The 18,830-nt window shown below is 37.0% G+C and overlaps 1 protein-coding gene across 1 annotated transcript in view; it reads right to left on the reverse strand.

Moving 5' to 3' along the window:
* TWN2 (valyl-tRNA synthetase / valine-tRNA ligase (VALRS)) overlaps positions 1-17,806 on the reverse strand; it is a 36,136-nt gene extending 18,330 nt beyond the window's left edge. Inside the window, exons 1-10 of the mRNA XM_010275291.3 lie at positions 17,602-17,806; positions 17,429-17,479; positions 16,282-16,344; positions 15,923-16,092; positions 15,757-15,829; positions 4,729-4,794; positions 4,555-4,638; positions 1,694-1,771; positions 1,520-1,603; positions 1,303-1,382 (exon numbers count right to left, since the gene is read on the reverse strand). Of these exons, the coding sequence (XP_010273593.1) occupies positions 1,303-1,382; positions 1,520-1,603; positions 1,694-1,771; positions 4,555-4,638; positions 4,729-4,794; positions 15,757-15,829; positions 15,923-16,092; positions 16,282-16,344; positions 17,429-17,479; positions 17,602-17,604 (752 nt within the window). The 5' untranslated portion in view covers positions 17,605-17,806. The remainder of the gene's footprint in view (positions 1-1,302; positions 1,383-1,519; positions 1,604-1,693; positions 1,772-4,554; positions 4,639-4,728; positions 4,795-15,756; positions 15,830-15,922; positions 16,093-16,281; positions 16,345-17,428; positions 17,480-17,601) is intronic.
* Between the last annotated feature and the right edge of the window lie 1,024 nt (positions 17,807-18,830).

Consider the following 18,830-nt stretch of genomic DNA (forward strand, 5'->3'; position numbering starts at 1 on the left):
GTTTGGCTAAAGAATCAGCCATAGAATTAGCAGACCTGCTAACCCATTTTACCTCAACTCTCATATTGCTGGTTAACCACTTTACTTTTTTGATGAAATCTTTGTAGCCCCAAATGGTAGTATCTGGGTTTAGAAGTCATCCTGTAAACACCTGAGAGTCCCCTTCAACTAGGAGATGCTCCACCCCAAGCTGGTTAGCAATCTGAATTCCTTGTACTGCAGCAAGGATTTCTGCCCTTGTGGAGTCCCCTACTCCCACCATCCTGAGAATAAGGAGATTATGTTGCTGTCCTTATTTCTCAGGACACCCCCTATACCTGAAGGCTTGGGGTTACCTTGGCTGTTTCCATCAAAATTCAACTTGATGACACCTTCCAAAGGCAGAACCCATTCTGACAAGATTTTATTCTTCTTTGTTGAAGTGTTAGCTATTATTAACCAATTCCTCCACAAGTCATCAAAGGAGAAATCATCAAAATATATCTAATGTTTTCAGCCAATGGATTGTTCTTGTAAGGATGCGAGTTCACCCCGATGTTGATAACTTCTCTGTCAAAAAAAATCCTCAAAAACATCCATAAGGTCAAACTATTATTATTTCCTACTCTGGGAAGAAAGTCATCCAGAAACCATCTAGTCCAGGGGCTTTATCCTTATTCACGCAAAAGATAGCAAAGTAAAATATTATTAAAAAAAGAAAGTATTACAATGGGGTAGGTGATAAGAATGTCTTGATTTGACAAATTTTTACATTCTTTGCTTATTGATTCAGGTTTTGAAGTCTTCCAAGGATTTAAGTTAGCATAAACAATTATATGAGTTGTTTGAACCCTATCAAATAAGAAAATAGTAAAAATTAGTATATAAACACACAAAAGGAGTAATTGTTTAATAATGTCCATTTTATTCATACAATATAAAAAACAAAAGAATATATAAATATTTTACAGTTCCATATACAAAATAGCTAGATGCTTAAGCAAGGTGACCATCCAAGGGTGCCTTGTCACCTGGGTATGACCAAAGCATCTAAGCATTGCCTTGACAACTATGAGGAAGAATGAAGATAATGACAAAAGAGGAGTGTCCCTTCATTTTATTTCTTTTCCAGTAATTATGAAGCATTGATTCTTTTTGAAAAGTAATTATTAAGCACTGAGACAATCCATCTTTTGATTTTTTTTTTATTTTACTTTTGTCAATTAACCTCAATCCATCATATACATGTTAAGGATTAAGTCAACCAGAACTAAGAAATGCATGCATGTTCAAAAAAAGAAATAGCAAAGAGATGCCTCATACCTGTAGATAAGAGCTTCTCTATAAAGACGAACAAAAGCCTCTGTAACTGCCTTTGATCTTTTCTCATCCATTGTGAAGCACTAGTAATAATCAAGCAAAGAACAATAAACAAGAATGCATCTAGTAAAACTGTAAACAACTCACCAAAGAATAGTTACTTTGTCCAAGTTATAATTAAAACATTCTTTTCCATTCAAAAACAGTTTTGAGCACTAACCTCACGAGACCAATCAAGAGAGGCACCCAACCGACGTTCCTGATTTAAAATGGTTCCCCCATATTCATCCTTCCATCTCCAGACCTAGTCACCACAAGAATGTTGAGGCAGACATGATTAGCAACACTGAAATTTCTCATGAAGCTGAAACTAACTCACTGTATGTAGACTCACTTCGGATACAAATCTTTCCCGACCAATATCATGTCTTGTTAAATTACGCTCACGCATTATCTTTTTCTCCACAACAACCTGTTGAATGGAAGGCAAGCATCAAAAGCAGCGAAGGATAGCATAGAAAAGTTATCCAATTACTTCAACAGACTGAAGACAAGGACACGCATAGACTATAAGATATCACAGGGCACATAGAGGGCATTATGTGTGTGAGTTTTGTGTTCATGTGGGGGAGCAATTCAGGCATGGTTTCAGTCTTTAAGAGGTAAACCCCCATAACCTGTCACCTTCACTGATAAATGATGATAGGGATACTGATCAGTCAAAAGAGAATGTTATTCAATCAATTGGTAAATGGCTGGTTGCCTTCAGGTAAGAATCTGTCATTCTTGAGTGGTTCAGGTAAGGTTTAAGGGGTGAATCAGGTACATCAGTTTCCTACTTTGTAATACACTGAGGATGGAACAGGTAGGGATGATATGGTATATCTGTTTGGGGAAGGAGTTCATTCTCTAGATTCGATACAAAATGGCTCAATGGCAATGGGTTGTCGAGTGAATGATCAAAGGGGTTGAGGCAATGGGATCCTTTTTTTCTCAATAAGTAAAAGATAATTTCATTAATCTTAAAATTGAAGCATTACAAGCATCCCAAGGAGAAGAGCAAGCTGCAGCCTCTCCCAAAACTCTATAGCAAGAAAATAACACGAGTCCAATACAAACAGCCCCTATTTACCCCTTGTTTGGCTAGTGTAGCACAAGCATTACCTGACCTTCTCACTCATTGTATTCTTAATGGCATATTTCTTGTCAGCCACTTAAGTTCCTTCATTTCATTTCTATAACCTCAGAGTGCTATTCTGGCTCTTTTAGCCATCCTAATACCAACTTAGAATCACCTTCAACTACCAAATTTTCCATATTTAGTTCATGTGCTGATGTGCAATCTGGACACCTTGCAAGACCACCATCATCTCAGCCCTTACTAACTCTCCCACTCCCATTGGTTCCAAATACAAAGCAACAATTTGTCCTTCCTTATTTCTCATAACCCCTCCAATTCCTGAAGGACCAGGGTTGCCTTGGCTGCTACCATCAAAATACAGAAATTTTGAGCAAGGGGATCCTATTTCTCCAATGTTATTTGTGTTGGTTGCAGAAGTTTTGAGCAAGCAATTGAATAGAGAAGTTGCAACAGGATAAATTGAAGGTTTCAGGAATGGAAGAGAGGGTTTAGTCTTTTTTTAAGATAAATTAAAAAGAAAATTTATTAGAAAGGAGTAGAAGGATATTACAATATAGGTGATAAAATATCACCACAAAAAGAAAAAATACAACCTCAATGTCAGACATCCCCCCCATATTTAATCACAACTCCCCTCCTCCCTCTACATCTCTCTTTCTCTCTATTTCCAAGTCTACTGAGCTTCTTACCATGTGTGTTTCGTCCATCATGACCTCCTCTTTCTCCAATGTTATTTGTGTTGGTTGCAGAAGTTTTGAGCAAGCTGTTGAATAGAGAAGTTGCAACAGGATAAATTGAAGGTTTCAGGAAGGGAAGAGAGGGTTTAGTCTTTTTTTAAGATAAATTAAAAAGCAAATTTATTAGAAAGGAGTAGAAGGATATTACAACATAGCATATAGGCGATAAGATATCACCACAAAAAGAAAAAATACAACCTCAATGTCAGACATCTCCCCCATATTTAATCACAACTCCCCTCCTCCCTCTACCTCTCTCTTTCTCTCTATTTCCAAGTCTACTGAGCTTCTTACCATGTGTGTTTCGTCCATCATGACCTCCTCCTCTTGGTTTCCTTCATCCTCAGCTTTAGAGTCACTATCTACAACATTGTTCAGAGGTTTCGTTCTGTATCTTCTCTTCTTGCTATAGACCTTGTCGCAACTTCCTCCTACAACCTTTTCTGTCTCTTCCACTGTAACAATAACCTTTTTCAGTATTTGTTGTGCGCACCTCCCTCAATCCAAAACCACCTGGAGATGTATCACCATTGTCCTTCTCACTATTAACTTCTTCCTCCCTAGCCATCCCCTCCCCAATCCTACTACCTGTCCAGCAACAGTGGACTCAATCTTCTCCCTCAAACCAAGCTCAGTTTGCTCTGACTCTCCATCAATTACCACCTGCTCCTCTGCCTAGCAACCCTCAGCCCCTCATTATATCATTAAACAATATACTATATCTAACATAGTTTATCTGTAAAGATGCATACAAACAGATAATATGTTTATATAACATAATCCTCAAGAGTATAATCCAGACATGCAAAAATGCAATTTTCATTTCCAGGAATAGAGAGGAAGCAGTTCATCATCTAAGCTTTGTCCTAATTATATAAGACCATCTACATGAACCCTGTTTCGCTATTCTGTTCTGTTCAGTGTCAATACACAAATATGAGCACTTGTATCATTTCTTACTATTCCAACCCATGTCCCTTTTTACTCTGCCCTCTACCCTAACCCTTCTAGCCCCTTCAACTTGCATCAAACCGGTTCTTCTTACAGGTACTGTAGATGGTCTTCTATGCATGTTAGCAACCATCTTGGTCTACTTTTTCTCATTTTATCACCTATTGAAGCAATTCCTAGGTTCCTTCAAATGCCTTCATTTCTGATATCATCCTTTTTATTTTTTGGACTACAAGTTCTGAGGTCAAAATCATTTAATTCAAATTTCCAAACAAGGCATCCCCACCCCCCACCCCCCACCCCCTTCCCAACCCATGGGGGAGAGGAGATTAATACAAAGAGATACACTTATTAAGTAAAGAAAAAGTACAACTATCATGCCCATCCCAAAAAATAATCCAGTTCAACTTGATAAAAAAATAGAACCTGTGTTGCTATCCCAGCATGATCCATTCCTGGCACCCACAAAGCATTGTAACCTGACATTCTACGCCAACGGATAATTGTATCCTGCATATAGTAAAGACAATAGAAGAACATATGTATTAAGACAGCTTTCCCTAGAGAACAAAACAAACAATAATGGGATAATTATTTGACCTGTATTGCAGCAGTAAGAGCATGACCAATATGTAGGGCCCCAGTTACATTAGGAGGTGGTAAAACCTGCAACAGTAATCAAAGAAATTAAAAGTCAAGGACAATTGATTGGACCCTTCAGGCAAAAACAAATAAATACTTTCATTCAACAATCTAAGAAAGAAAAACAAAACGATTACGCATTTAACAGAAAAGAATGCTCCAACTGGATACTTAATGGTACACAATGGGTGGGGAGATCAGCAAATGCTTTGGCTGATGGCTTGGGACAAATAGGGAAGTTTTGTTTTGGGCTCAGCTATAATGTTCATCTTTTCCTTTTCCTTTTAAGTTTCTTTGTAATCAGTTGAGAGAGGATGCAGCACGCGCATCTTCACGGGCTGCTGTATGAGATCTTCTTTTTCTTTTGAAGTAATAAAACTATCCTTATTCATCAAAAAAAATATGACACCCAATGGAAGGTAGATTTCATGAAAGTTGGGATAATGACTTAGAAGGGCTGTCACTAGAAACTACGAAGACTCTGCAGACACCCCTAGATGGGCCTTTCAAAGATCCTTGGAAATTGTTGTTTTACGGTAATAAAAAAAGAAATATTTTATTAAAAAAGAAAAAGAAAGGACAAAGGAAGGTGACCGGTAGTCACCCAATAGAAGAGAAAAGGCCTACAATTCCAGCACACCATACAAAGACTCGTAGAAAAAACAAACAAAAAACACCACAACGACACACACATGCAGCCTTAAATTACAAAGACCAAAAGAAAAAGCCTCAATTTTCCACAAGCTTAAATAGGAAAATCTTCTGCTAATCTTCTTAGTAGGTCCAATTCCAAACAAACCCCCTTCAATCTTGAAAACACCTTTCAAATTTGGATTGTTCGAGGAATTTTCTGGCTATTGAAATCTTCAAACCACATTAGACTTCTTCAAAACCCTGATAGATTTTTACCATCATTAATTCTTTTCCAATTGCAAAACCACATTTCTTTTAAATATCCCTGGAAATTGTCCTTCATATTTTTAGATAGATCTCTAGGGATCAGAGCAAAATGCTGGCAGATTATAGTGGGCCATCATTACCATATAACCTCTGTACATGTTGTAATGTTTGAATAGATTTTGATGGAATTGCTTCATTTTGTTTATATGCCCATCCTATACTCCTTTATGTAGTGGTTTTTTTCCTCATTTTATTAATGAAATGTTCGACTTTTCATACTCACAAAAATAAATGATGAGAAAATATCCAGTAAAAAAAGAAATCTTCAACAAAAAGTTATAAAACGGTTTGCTGAAAATAAAAATGAATGTTTGCATTCATCTCTATCATTATCTCTTGGAAAATATGCAGAACAGGAGGGGAAAAAAAACTGAGACAAGTAGGGAAATTTAGGGAGTTTATTTTTGAATAAACGCTTAGAATGGATTATCTCCACAAAAAAGCCAAGATAGGCTGGTTCTGGAGGGGCAAAGTAGGGATACGAATGAACTTTATCTGTCAACCATGTTATCTTTCTCTTACCTGTTGATGCAACTGCTTATAAGAAGATTTTAAGTAAACCTCAACAAAATAAATTGAAGAAAAAGAGTCAAATAGTACACTTAGGGTCTGTTTGTTTACCGAGAAAGGGATGAGAAAAGGGAATATTCCCGAATGATTCTCCCTTTCTTGTGTTTGTTTGTTGGTAAATAGTGTTTTGGGATGAGAAACAAGAGGGACACGGGATCCCAAACTGAAGTGAGCGGGATCGCACCAAAACAGTGTGACCCCGGTGGGAAAAGAAAAAGCTAAGAAAATTGCTCGGGCTTTGTCAAAGCAAGAAGTCGACAGTCTCCTCTCCCTTCGAAGTAGTAATCCAACGGCCATATCTCCGGTAGCTTCTCCGGCCATCTCTCTGAAAGGTAACACAAGATCCATGAATATCTCTCTCTAGCGGTCCTGTTCTACCCTTTTTTGTTGTTTTTCGGTCCATGGTTCTTTCTTCCCCAACCCCATGTTTTTCCCCTCAGTGGCTGGAAGCTCAGCCATTTTCTTCATTGTCTCCGGCAAAGGTTTTGCCGAAATAAAATCACACTCTCCACGAGCATGCATCCATGTCCAGATCTAACATTTTAACCCCATTTGCGTAGATCACTGAAACTTCGAATCCAATAGATTTTCTTTATGCCGTTACTCACTCTTTTTCTCTCTCATTTTTTGTAAGAAGTGAAGTGCTAAAGAATGAAATTGGTTTCACTGATTTACTTTTTTTTCTTTTTGAGTTTCAACCTTGAGGAAAGATTTACGAAGAATCCAAGTTTCTCCCTCTCATCCGGTTTAGGATACAGAAGGAGCCAGTTTTCCTCCTAGGTGAAGAAGCTTCCACTTCTGCTCCAGCTTTGGACAACGCTATTTCTGTCTGAAGTAAGAAAACTTTGATGATTGAAGTTTTTCTCTTTTCAAATTTCTTTCGCAAAACAAAACTCATAAATCCATTTGAATGTTTTGATAACATGAGCTGCATTTGCTTTGTCTTGAATAAAGTGTTCATGAGTTATGATTAATCATCTTAACCATGGGGTTATTCTGGGAAGCATCATGAGTCATGATGCTCAGTCCTTTAATTGTTTCTTTGACTTTATCTTGGCAGTTGTTGATGGACTTATGTCCCCTTGTTCTGATCATCGGCATCCAAATGTAAATATTTGGATGATTAATATTTTCCGATCTGAAGCAGCTTGTATTCAGAGACTTGCACCAGTAGCTTTTGTACAGAATTATAGTGATTTATCTTGGTACAGTGGTCTCTATGATTGACTATGAACCCAAATGTAAATCATTTTCTCCATGATCTTTACATGTTTGCTGTTTACATAACACAAGGATTTGATTAATGCAAATCAAACCGATGTGTACTGCACAATTTTTTTTTGGTGTTTTTTCTTTTAATTTTTCCAGGAGTAGACCTCTGGGTGGATTTGTTAAGCTCAATTTTTCTAGAAACAGAAGTTGTTTCTCTTCAGTTTGGTTGGGAGCTTGGTCTTTCTTCTGAGTATGTTGAAGGGGATAATAAGGTTATACAGGTTGTACCTAGGTGTGCCAATAAGGCTGCTGACTTCTTAGCTAAGTATGGTTTAAATGTCTACAGGGCCTAGACAAAAAGTCCTTTCCTGCAAACATGACTCCTTTGGCAGGGGTTAAGTAAGAAAGCAGACCAGTGTAAAACATGACTCCTTTGGCAGTTTGTTGGACCCTCTTGGTCAAAAGGAACAGTCACATCTTTGAACATAGTGCATCTCAGAGGATATGTTGGCAAGGAAACTGGTGAGAAGGCTGTAGTCATGGCTGTCTATTCATAAAAGTTTCAGAGGGTCGAGAATTTTCCTCTTGTAAAGTGCTTTCTGTAAACAGGAATGCATACTGCCATATAGATCCTATTGTACATTCCCAATATTTGGTGCCTTAGTATACAGGGGTCTTTGTAACTGTGTCTTTTGGTTAATACAATTCAATATTTTACACTAACAACAAAAAATAGGTACAAAAGGGGATCCAACTGTAGTGGAAGTAATGATTTGCTCATTGCATTTGCTAATTTGGTCATTTAGAAAAGTCTTTAAATGAAAAAGAAATTTGTTTGGGTCTCCAAAATGGCCAAATGTTTTTTAACTTACTTCCCCTTGTTCATGTGGTCAATTTTATCAGAAAATCCCTGCTTTCAAAATAAGCATTTTCAGTGGACTAGGATACAAGTCTTGTGTGGACTAGGAAAGTGAACGTGTATCCCTTATCTGATGGATGAATTTGTCCATAACCCTTCAATGTAGTAGAGGCAGTGAAGTTGTACAAAAAAGGAATAATTAATCTGATTAGACTAACTTTCTCCATCTTTATCTAGTTATCATCAAATGGAAGTTATTTCTTTTTTCTCTATAAGGGTAGAAAAATGTTCAAGGTTGGATGATATGGTTTTTGGTGTTTTCTAATGAAGTTCAATGAAAATAAATGGACTCATTATAGTAAGAGTAGATATATGATGTCCTTCTTATGTAGTTAGTATCTGCACTTATACAGTGAATGTCACATTTCTGAAATATGAGACTTGAAACATTAATTTACATTCGACTGAGAGACCACCTGAGTTTTATATATGGGAATGAGCATTTCTTATGTCATTAACTCATTATCTTGCAAACAAACAAACAAACTCATTATCTTGCAAACATTTATTTTACAGTTTGTTGGACACTGCAAACAAAAACAGGGCAGTTTGTTGGACCCTGCAAACAAAAACAGCCCCCTCCCAAAATGAAACAAAAACAATTCACCCACTAATAAGGGAATGAAACAAACAGTGCCACAAAAGTTTACAAGGTAATAAAGAAAACTAATTGCATTTGGTTAATTTGGAAGAGTATGCTGATTTCAGACTTCAGTGGTCGGTCAGGTTGGCAAGCCTGGGAACATAGGTTTGAGTCCGAGGATGGCTAATTTGTGCGAAAAAATGCCAAAGGTTAGGACAGTACCCGGTCCATATCCCTGAAGACCACTCAATCTGTGGTGGTGTGCATAGACTGTTGTATATTTTGATTTCTAAACACAAATCAGATTTTTGTTTAGGGAAAAGGAAATAATAACTCGGTCTGACCAAAGAAAGGAAATATTAACTCGACCGGACCGATGCCTAACTAGTTACAAATTCATGTGTGCAACAGTGATGACCCAATAAGGAAGAATAAAGCTTGAAGCTAAGAAAAACAAAGAGCATAAAAATATTTGGGAAAATGGTCTGGAGGGCTGAGTCCTACGAGTAACTCAGATGAATTACCAAGTCCAACTCCAACTGTCAGCAGTCATTCATTCAAGACTATTCCAATTGGACAAGAGCCCACCACCAGTTGACCCACTGAGTTAAAACAGTGCCACATGAATGGCAGATAATTGAACCCCACCCCACTTCTTGTTGTACACGCAAATGTAGGTAGGGATCCTTAGTTCTTTACTTTCATATAATCTTTCTTAGGTTGAAAGCAATCAATCTACTTAAAAAATGCAATTATTGTTTGTTATTCAGTAATGAAGGAAAGAAGGGTAAAAAAAAGTAAAGGGGAAAGGACATGACTCAATGAGATCCAGCCAAGGGAAAGGGAAGAAAATAATAGAACCATATCTCTGATTGAACATTCTAAGGTTTAGGCTCTAAGAATCCACACAATAAATGGTTCATTGTTTGTTGTTTTTATCAAGAAAGGGCCCATACAATATAATGGAGTGGCCAAACCCATTACCCTTCAATCACTGCCTCAGCAACAGCAATCATATTAGTAAATTTTGAATGACTATGAAGGACATCCCTGGTATTTTCGGTAACTGAATTTGTTAATAAATACTAGTTATTAGTTTATATAACTAAATTCTAGCGCATTTGTGGAATTCATTGATTATCAGTTCTTAATGAGATTAGCTATCAAAAATTCTGAAATGAGACTCTAATTCTTTATCATGTATACGAGTATGTATGCATCATTATGATGATTTAGCTATCAAAAAAGAAAAAAAGTGTAATGTGTGCTTTCATGTAGCTTTGATTAGTAACAGTGAAAGAAGTAAACTTATTCATGGTTAATGGTTGCTCTTTTTTTTTTCATTGACTACTTTTCCAGCATGTAAATTATATAGGCATTCTAGAATGAATTCCCCAATTTATTTGTTTATTTATTTGTTTATTTATTTGTTTGTTTATTTATTTTCTATAAATAGATGGAGCAAAATTTGCTTTATGCAATTGTTGGGGCTGCAACTGCTACGGTTGCAGTTACATTTTCAATGTTGCAAGAATATGTGGATTATATTGATAGGGAACCATCTGTGAACCGGGATTTTGAACGAAGGGATTTATTGCATAGATTATATGGACAAAAAGAAATAGATTGTTATAACCAATTGAGAATGGGGAAAGCAGCCTTTGCAAGGCTATACAAGATTATTCGTGAGACAGGAAGACTACATGCTACAATGAGGTGCACGGTAGAAGAACAAGTGGCACGCTTCCTACACATACTAGCACACAACATTAGGAATAGAACAGCGGGCTTTCATTTCAGTCGGTCTGGTGAGACTGAGTCATCATTTCAACAATGTATTGAATGCTTTGTTGAGCTTGGAGGATAGGTACTTGATTCAACCAAGTGGTACTGAAACACCTCCAGAAATTAGAAACCGGCATGATTTTTGGCCATATTTCAAGGTAATTAAGTGATAAAGTCTTCTTTATGACATATACACCCATAAAATGAATAATAAAAAACTTAAATCTACTAGCAAGATTGTGTTGGGGCAATCGATGGCTCACACCTCCCTGTGAAAGTCCCTTCTACTGATGTTGCTAGGTTTCGAGGTCGTAAATCTCATCCCACACAAAACATCCTTGTTGCATGCACTTTCAATTTGCGGTTCACATATGTATTACCTGGTTGGGAGGGTGCCGCATCGGACTCTCACATGCTTAACAATGCTCTGAGGAAAGAGCACAAATTAGAGGTCCCTCAAGGTAGTAATAAACTCTCACAAGAGACATTTTTATTTAATAGGTAAGTATGTACATGTTTTCTAACTTTTTATATTTTAAATAGGTAAATATTATCTTGTAGACGCAGGATTTTCATTAAAGACTGGGTTCATTACACCATATCGAAACACACGATACCATCTAAAGGAATGGGGTGCACATCAACCTAAGAACCCAAAAGAACTGTTCAACCTTTGACACTCATCACTTAGAAAAGTCGTTGAACGGATTTTTGGGGTATTGAAAAAACGCTTTCCAATCTTGGTATCTCAGCAACATTACCCTTTTAAGTCACAGGTGAAGATTGTGTCTGCATGCTACATCTTACACAACCATGTCATGGGTGTGAATCCGTATGATTTCATCATGCGTCAGTATGATCGAGAAGCAGTTGATACTGAGGATGATGCAGGAATTGATGATTTAAATGATGATAGAGCAGACAATACACAAATCTCCCAACTATCTCAACAAGCTAGTAAAAATGAACAATCAAGGGAAGGAATTCGTCTCAGAGAAGAAATAGCTACCCAAATGTGGGCTGATTACGTCTTGTATCGATCTAGGGCTCGACATTAATTTCTTCCTGTTGTCTAACTCTTTCTTTCTAATATAACTTTTGTTGTATAACTTTTTTTCTATATGCGCTCACTTCTTTAACTAATTATGATGTTCGACTTTATTAATTGCCTATTGCTATTTATACAAAAATACCTTGTATTAATTAGTGTTATGGATATATATTGTTGATTTGCATTATTCATTTGATTGGCATGAAACAGAAATGGACTCTTCTAGCTCTCGTCCTAAAAACAAGAATGGAAAAACAAATATGAGTTGGACACAGGACATGGATAATTTACTCATTGACACATTTGCTGAGCAGGTCAACCTTGAAAACAAGGTTGACAAAAGTTTCAAATCACCGGCTTACACTGCAGCGGCGCGTGCTATTAGCACTAAGTTTTCAATTGAATGTACTCAAGGACACATACGAAATAGGTTGAAAACAATCAAGCGGAATTTTGCAATATTAAAAAACCTTTTGAATCAAAGTGGCTTTGCGTGGAATGATTCAACCAAGACAATAGATGCAACACCTGATGTTTGGGCTACATATATTGAGGTAGAATAGATTAACAACACTTACTCTAAACACTTGGTTTACAAATTATATGAAAGATGACTTATTAGTACGGAAGGTGACTTATTATGGAACTCCCATGGTAAATGAGCAGGCACATCCAGAGGCAAAGCAGTTTAGACGAAAAAGCATTCCAAACTATGACCAATTGGCATTGGTATGTGGAAATGATCAAGTGACTAGAAATGGCGCCTTTACAGCCAAGGAGCTAAATAAGCAAGATGCAATTTCTGCAACTGCCACTAGTGCAACACCGAATGTTGAGCATGTGTTTGATGACATTGATGAGGCTAAGAATTTTGGAAATCCTAACCTTCAAGCAAGGCCGGTGGAGGCAAGTAGTTTTTCAGAAGGAAGAATTTTAGGAAAACGGAAGTCATATGCTTCAATTGTTGCTGAACAAGTGCAAGACATTGCTGCACATCTCGGGAAACTTGCATCTGCAGTTGAGAGAGGGTTTGGTTTTTTTAGCAAGGAAAAGGTGTATGCCAATGTTATGAGCCTAGAAGGATGTTCAGTGGCATTTTTTATGAAAGCAAATGACTTCTTAGCTGAGTCTAAAAGTCGAGTTATGACATTTTACAGAGTGGAGCCACATTTGAGGAAGGCGTGGCTTCAAATGAAGTTAGGGCCTCCATATTGAAGGGATGGATAAAAGACTTAAACTATTATAACTCACATTTATTAACAAACTAGGTACTAATTATATATGACAAAAGCTTGTTTTGATGGTTGAGCCTTTGCATCCATTTTGTATATTTTTTGGGGATGCATTGGCAATTTGATTGTTATCTCTTTTTTTTGCAATGGTCAATCTACTTGTATTAGGTGGAATGAATGGTTATATTTTACCACAATGGATTTATTGGTATATGGATGATTATGACTACATAGAATGAATAGGTTGAACTATTGGCATTGATGAATTAATTACAGGTTAAAGACAAATTCAAATGATTTATTGATGTATGTATGACTTTTTGAATGAAATAGGTTATTGAATGCAACTTCTTTGATGTACCAACAGGTCCAAATAATAGAGCAATTTTAGTTTCTAGTAGTTTCTTTTATGAATGCATGCACAAGTTTTTTATGGATGAGTACATTGAATAGACCTATGAACAAATTCTATGATGAATGAGCAAGTCCAAATAATGAAGCATTTCTTACTCTTTTTAAGTAAAATTTTTGAATGAGCAAGTTTAATAACACTATCATGCCACGTGGCAAGTTCAATCGTATGTGTCATACATTTGGGGGGTGCAAGTTGTCATAAAAGTAAATTACATGCATTTTTATAGTTTAGCATGATTTTTCTCCTATAAATTTTCTTGCAAAACAAACACTGGAAAGTGGATTTTCTCACAAAAATTTTCTCAGCAAACAAACACATCATAACTAATTGAGAAAATAAATTTTCCTCTTCTCATCCCAACCTTTCTCTCATCCCATCCTTTCTCAGTCCAATTTTCTCAGCAATCAAACAGACCCTTGTAGACTACATCATCAACGAGAAAAGAAATGACTATTTGACCTGTCAAACATTGTTTGATTTGGTTCAAAGGGTGGCATTAAAGTACACTTTAACACTCCAATACTGTAGAATTTCAGCTCAATCTAACATGTGAAAGTGCCCCAACTAAAGACCAAGTTGGCTGGATTTTGTGTTATGAAAGTCATGGTCAAAGTCTTAGTCAACAACCTGACCAATATTTATAGAAATTTTCGTCATTACTATTTATAGTAAAAGATGACATTATTTTTAGTAATTTTGGGTTTCTTATGCTTAGTGGAATTAGGGAGTTATAGTGTGTCCTAGTTTGAAAAGGAGGCTTTCTACTTTTTGTTTTAAGTGTGAATACAAATAGGAGTTAGAACCTTGGAGTCTAAGAGTTGGAATTTAGAATCCAATTACGAGTTGGAAGTGCTACTTTGTGTCTATAAAAAGGTATCAGCAGATCTTGAAAAAAGCAATCTATTCCATTGAATTGAATAAAGAATTCTTTTATTTTCTGGTTCTGCCACAGCCAGCAGCTATAGTAGAATTAAGTCTTGCTTCCTCTTCTATTTTCCCTTCTTTATTTGTTTGTTAATACTTGTGGCTGAAGCCTATTGTTGAATCTGATCTAAACAAGGAACAGCCTTAAACTTGTCACCAGGAGCGGAGCCCCCGGCCCAGCCATTAGACTCAAAAAAAAAGCAAAAAGCGCAAAATTTTAAAAACGTGCACACCTGGGCTGAGGCGCAAGGCGCATCAGGCACACGCCTAGGCGCACCAGGCGTGCGCCTTTTGAAAGGGGTGCACCTAGGACCTGGGCAAGGCGCATACCCCAAAATGCGCCTCACCTATGTGCCTAGGCGCGCCTTTTAAATCACTGGTTACAGACATTTTAAATTTCAACTACTTAATGACCCAAGCGGTTTCATGAAACCGGAACTGGTTTACTAGTTTTCCAGTTAAACCAGCCAGTCAACCGGTTTTCACCAGGTTTTTAGTTATTACAGTTCTTGGGCTGTGAACGAACCGGCCAGGGCCCTCACATTTAACCAGTCTGGTTTTCTCAACACTGATTTTGTTCTATCCACCAAACTAATGACTTGAAACCAGAATCCCCCAAATCTCTTCTAAGACCAAAACACCAAGAAAGACTTCATTGGCAAAGGTAACCATCAACTAAATGGTTTTGCAATTGTCAAAAAAAAATGGTTTTGCTTGTTTTTGTTTGTGAGTAGGGCATACTGGCACAGAGGTTCATCTCCCCACCACAAGTCTTCCAAAAATATCACAATTAACCCCATGATGAGACCATACAAATTAATGACATACATGTTCAGAGTCCCTCAAATCTCTTCTAAGACCAAATCCCAAAAAAGACCTCCTTTGGCAAAGAAAAGCATCAAACAAATGTTTTTATTTCTGTTTGTGGATAGGGCATAAATTCTAGTGTGTAGGCCTAGTACAAAGGTTCATCTCCCCACCACAACTATTCTCAAATCTCATCACATGATGAGGTCTTACATGATATGTGGTGAAAAAGAAGGGAAAATAGTCATGATAGCCCTCCATGGGCACCTCCTAGTAAAAATATTTTTTAATGTTAACTAAGATTATCTATGAATTCAATAAAAAGAATATTATGTACAAGGTGAGTGGCAGCACTCTGTACCCTCCCATTAAAAATATGTTCATGTCATCTTCACAAAACTATAGGCAGTTCATATCTTCAATTTTGATTCTAGCCACAGATTTGTTTTTCAACAACCCCCTCCAGCATGCAAAAAGTCCAGCATTCCATCTAAGATCATAATGCAAACCAAAAGTACTAGCACTTACAATCACAAATGCAGGTTTGGAGCTGCTTGCATCTGCTACAAAGAAGTCTGATTTTTCCCACCATGCATACCATCTAGATCATTGAAAGGGGACCACAAGGAATAAAAGAGATTACAAACATGAGCTGATATAACATACAAAAGGAAGAGAATAACTTGATACTTACGATTTCTCTACTGCAGCTGGACTGTATTGTTTTGCCATTTGACGAGAAAGTCTCTTCTTCTCACCAATGGGAGTCTCTGGATCAAAATAATCCTCAGGGTTCTCTTCCCCTGTATCTCTCTTTGGATTTCTCCGTTCGCTCTTTTTTGGGGCACTGGATGACTTTTGTGCCTGGTCAATACCACAGAAGGATAATCCATGTTCCATTATAAATACCAAATACACAAGTTGCTTTTAATAATCAATAAAGGCAGTGACTTCCACATCAAAGGCTCTAAATTAAAGGTATGTCCATCCAGAAAGCCACAGAACCATAAGTTATTCCATAATAGGAAACATCATAAAACATGTTATCTTTACCTGAAGTTTAGCTGCTTCTGCTTTCTGTGCAGCCTTTAGTTTTTTCAATTCTTTCTCTTTTGCCTGCCATGGAAATAAACATCATAGTCACTTTGAAGTGGATGATCATAGTAAAACAACAACCAAGTAATTACAGAGCACTAAAAAGAAAAAATAATCAATCAGAGATCTACAGTTGAAAGATATGTTGATTATCAAACACATAGAATTACCAACCACAGGTTCAACCCAAAAGATTGATTTGTCCGGTTACATTTATGGGCTACTAAGACCTAAGTGCCAATTTAAATGCAAACATCATAGTAAAATAACAGCCAAGTAATGCTAGACCACTTAGAGTGTGGTTGCTAATGTAAATTTTTTGTGTATCAGTTGATTCCAGAACATGCCACACCTAGCGGACATTTGTTTGAGGGTATTGCACATTCTAAATCCATCTCAGATAGATCTGATCCACAAAATATTGTCCATTTTTGTCCTCGTTAAAATATTGCGACGCATCATCAATCACATAGCTGCAATTGAAATATATATTATATAGACACTTAAAATATACACAAAACAAGCAACCACGGGTCCAATCAGAATTATTGGCACTCTGAACTGTCATTGCAGTTCTAAGACGCTAAGTGGTTATTTAAATGTGAAAGTCATCAATGGGGATTGGGGCTTTTGCAGACTCTGTTTTAGGAACATTGGAAATATGATAATGTGTGACAGTGCCTCCACCTACTATATGCAATCCATACAAATCCCAGATCCCATAGCAAGAAAAAACACAGAATCGGTTTTTCACTTGGCCTACTCAGATAAAAATTGATCCAAACGTAATTCAGCAGCTCACTTTTGTAGGTCTAAAAACCTACGGTATTTTACAAGGATAGCAAATGTAATATCTAGTGCTTAAAATTGCTAGTGTTCAAACATCTTGAATAACAAATAATAGATGCATAATCCTGGTAAATTGCTTATGAGTTTCTTTTATTGAATTTACTATTGATTAACAATAAGAAAGCCATAAGTTCAGGACAAAAAACAATAAACACCAACAGCTATGTAATCAGAAATCAATTGCAGATATAATTTGTGTACAAAGGCACATGACATAGTGAGTGTACGAGAAATGAACATGGGAATTGTAGATGACCTTCTCTTCCTTCTTTTTCTTTCTTTCAAGGTCTTCGGCCCCTGGTTCCACCTACAATTGAGAGAATTGCAGATTGACAATTAGAGAAAAAAGGATTAAGTTTCTGTTTTGCACTGAGAAAATTAGAAACTGAGTTTCGATTTTCTGTGCCAAGAATCAATCACGTCACTAACCATGTTCTCGTCTCGAGCCAGAACCAGTCACAGAGTCGACACAATAAAAATCTGCAATAAATGGAAAGAAGTCGGGAAACAAACACCAAAGCGAGCTCGATCAGGTTTTGGGAAGAACAAGTGAACAGCAACAGTAGAACGTAAAAAAAAAATTCTTCTGCTTTAACGTCCGACTCAGTTTTGTGGTTTTATGTCTGAGTACTCTAATCTAGCTAAAACCCTAAGAAAGCTTTGGTGGCTGCTGTCGTTGGTTTATAGACAGTTATTAGCGTCTACGTACAAAATTGCCTGCGTCTAGTAGTGGCCTAGTGGGGTACTCACGGTTCGGTTATACGGTTCGATTAATCGCACCGGTTTTACAATTTTGTTTTTTTTCGAATGCACCGGTTCTTACGGTAAACCGAACCGAAACAAGCAGGTTTATTTTTATTAAAATAAACCAATCCATTCACCTGAAATCAATTTTTTCATTCCAAAATAGCAGAAAAAATCAACCTGCTTTATATGATACATTTTTCCGTAAAAAATCAATCAACCTCATCATTCTCTCAAAAAAACCTCTACATCCATGATCATCCATTGACCAATCTAAACCAAAAATGAAAAACCTATGCATCCATTAACATCTAATGAATCTAATGATACATTTATCATTGAAACCTATATCGTTGTACATGATACATATATATCATAAAAAAGGGCAAACTTCTTAAACTATCCTTATGGCTTAGTTAACTGACTAACTCTCTGCCTTTACTATTTACATTTTGTCTTAAAGTATCCCCTAAGCGGATGTTTGGCATCGTTGTCATTTCCTGGAGCAACGGCGCCACATCAGTGCCACATCGAAAAAAATAGTGCTCTAAGAAACGGGCATTTGTTTGGAACCGTTTCTCCTTAAAAATTGGTGCTCCAAGCCACGCCTTGGAAATCGGAAAGCAATGGCTTGGAGCAACGCTAAATTTGGCGTTTCGTGGAGCTATAGCTCATTGCTGCCAATAGGGCAGTGATATGGCACTGATGTGGCACTGGATACTGGGTACCAGTGCTGAAAACGTTTCCTTAAAGCATTGGTACCAAATAGAAAAAATTGTTGTTGCTCCAAGTAATGTCCTACCTGGCAGCAACCATTCCAAACAAAAATAAAGGCAAAGAAAACGGTGCTTCCAACCACACATCAAATGCATCTGCAGCATCGATGCCAAACATATACTAAATTTTTTGAGAAT

The sequence above is a fragment of the Nelumbo nucifera genome, chromosome 8 (assembly GCF_055504915.1).
Source record: "Nelumbo nucifera cultivar China Antique chromosome 8, China Antique-T2T, whole genome shotgun sequence".
Classification (NCBI taxonomy): Eukaryota; Viridiplantae; Streptophyta; class Magnoliopsida; order Proteales; family Nelumbonaceae; genus Nelumbo; species Nelumbo nucifera.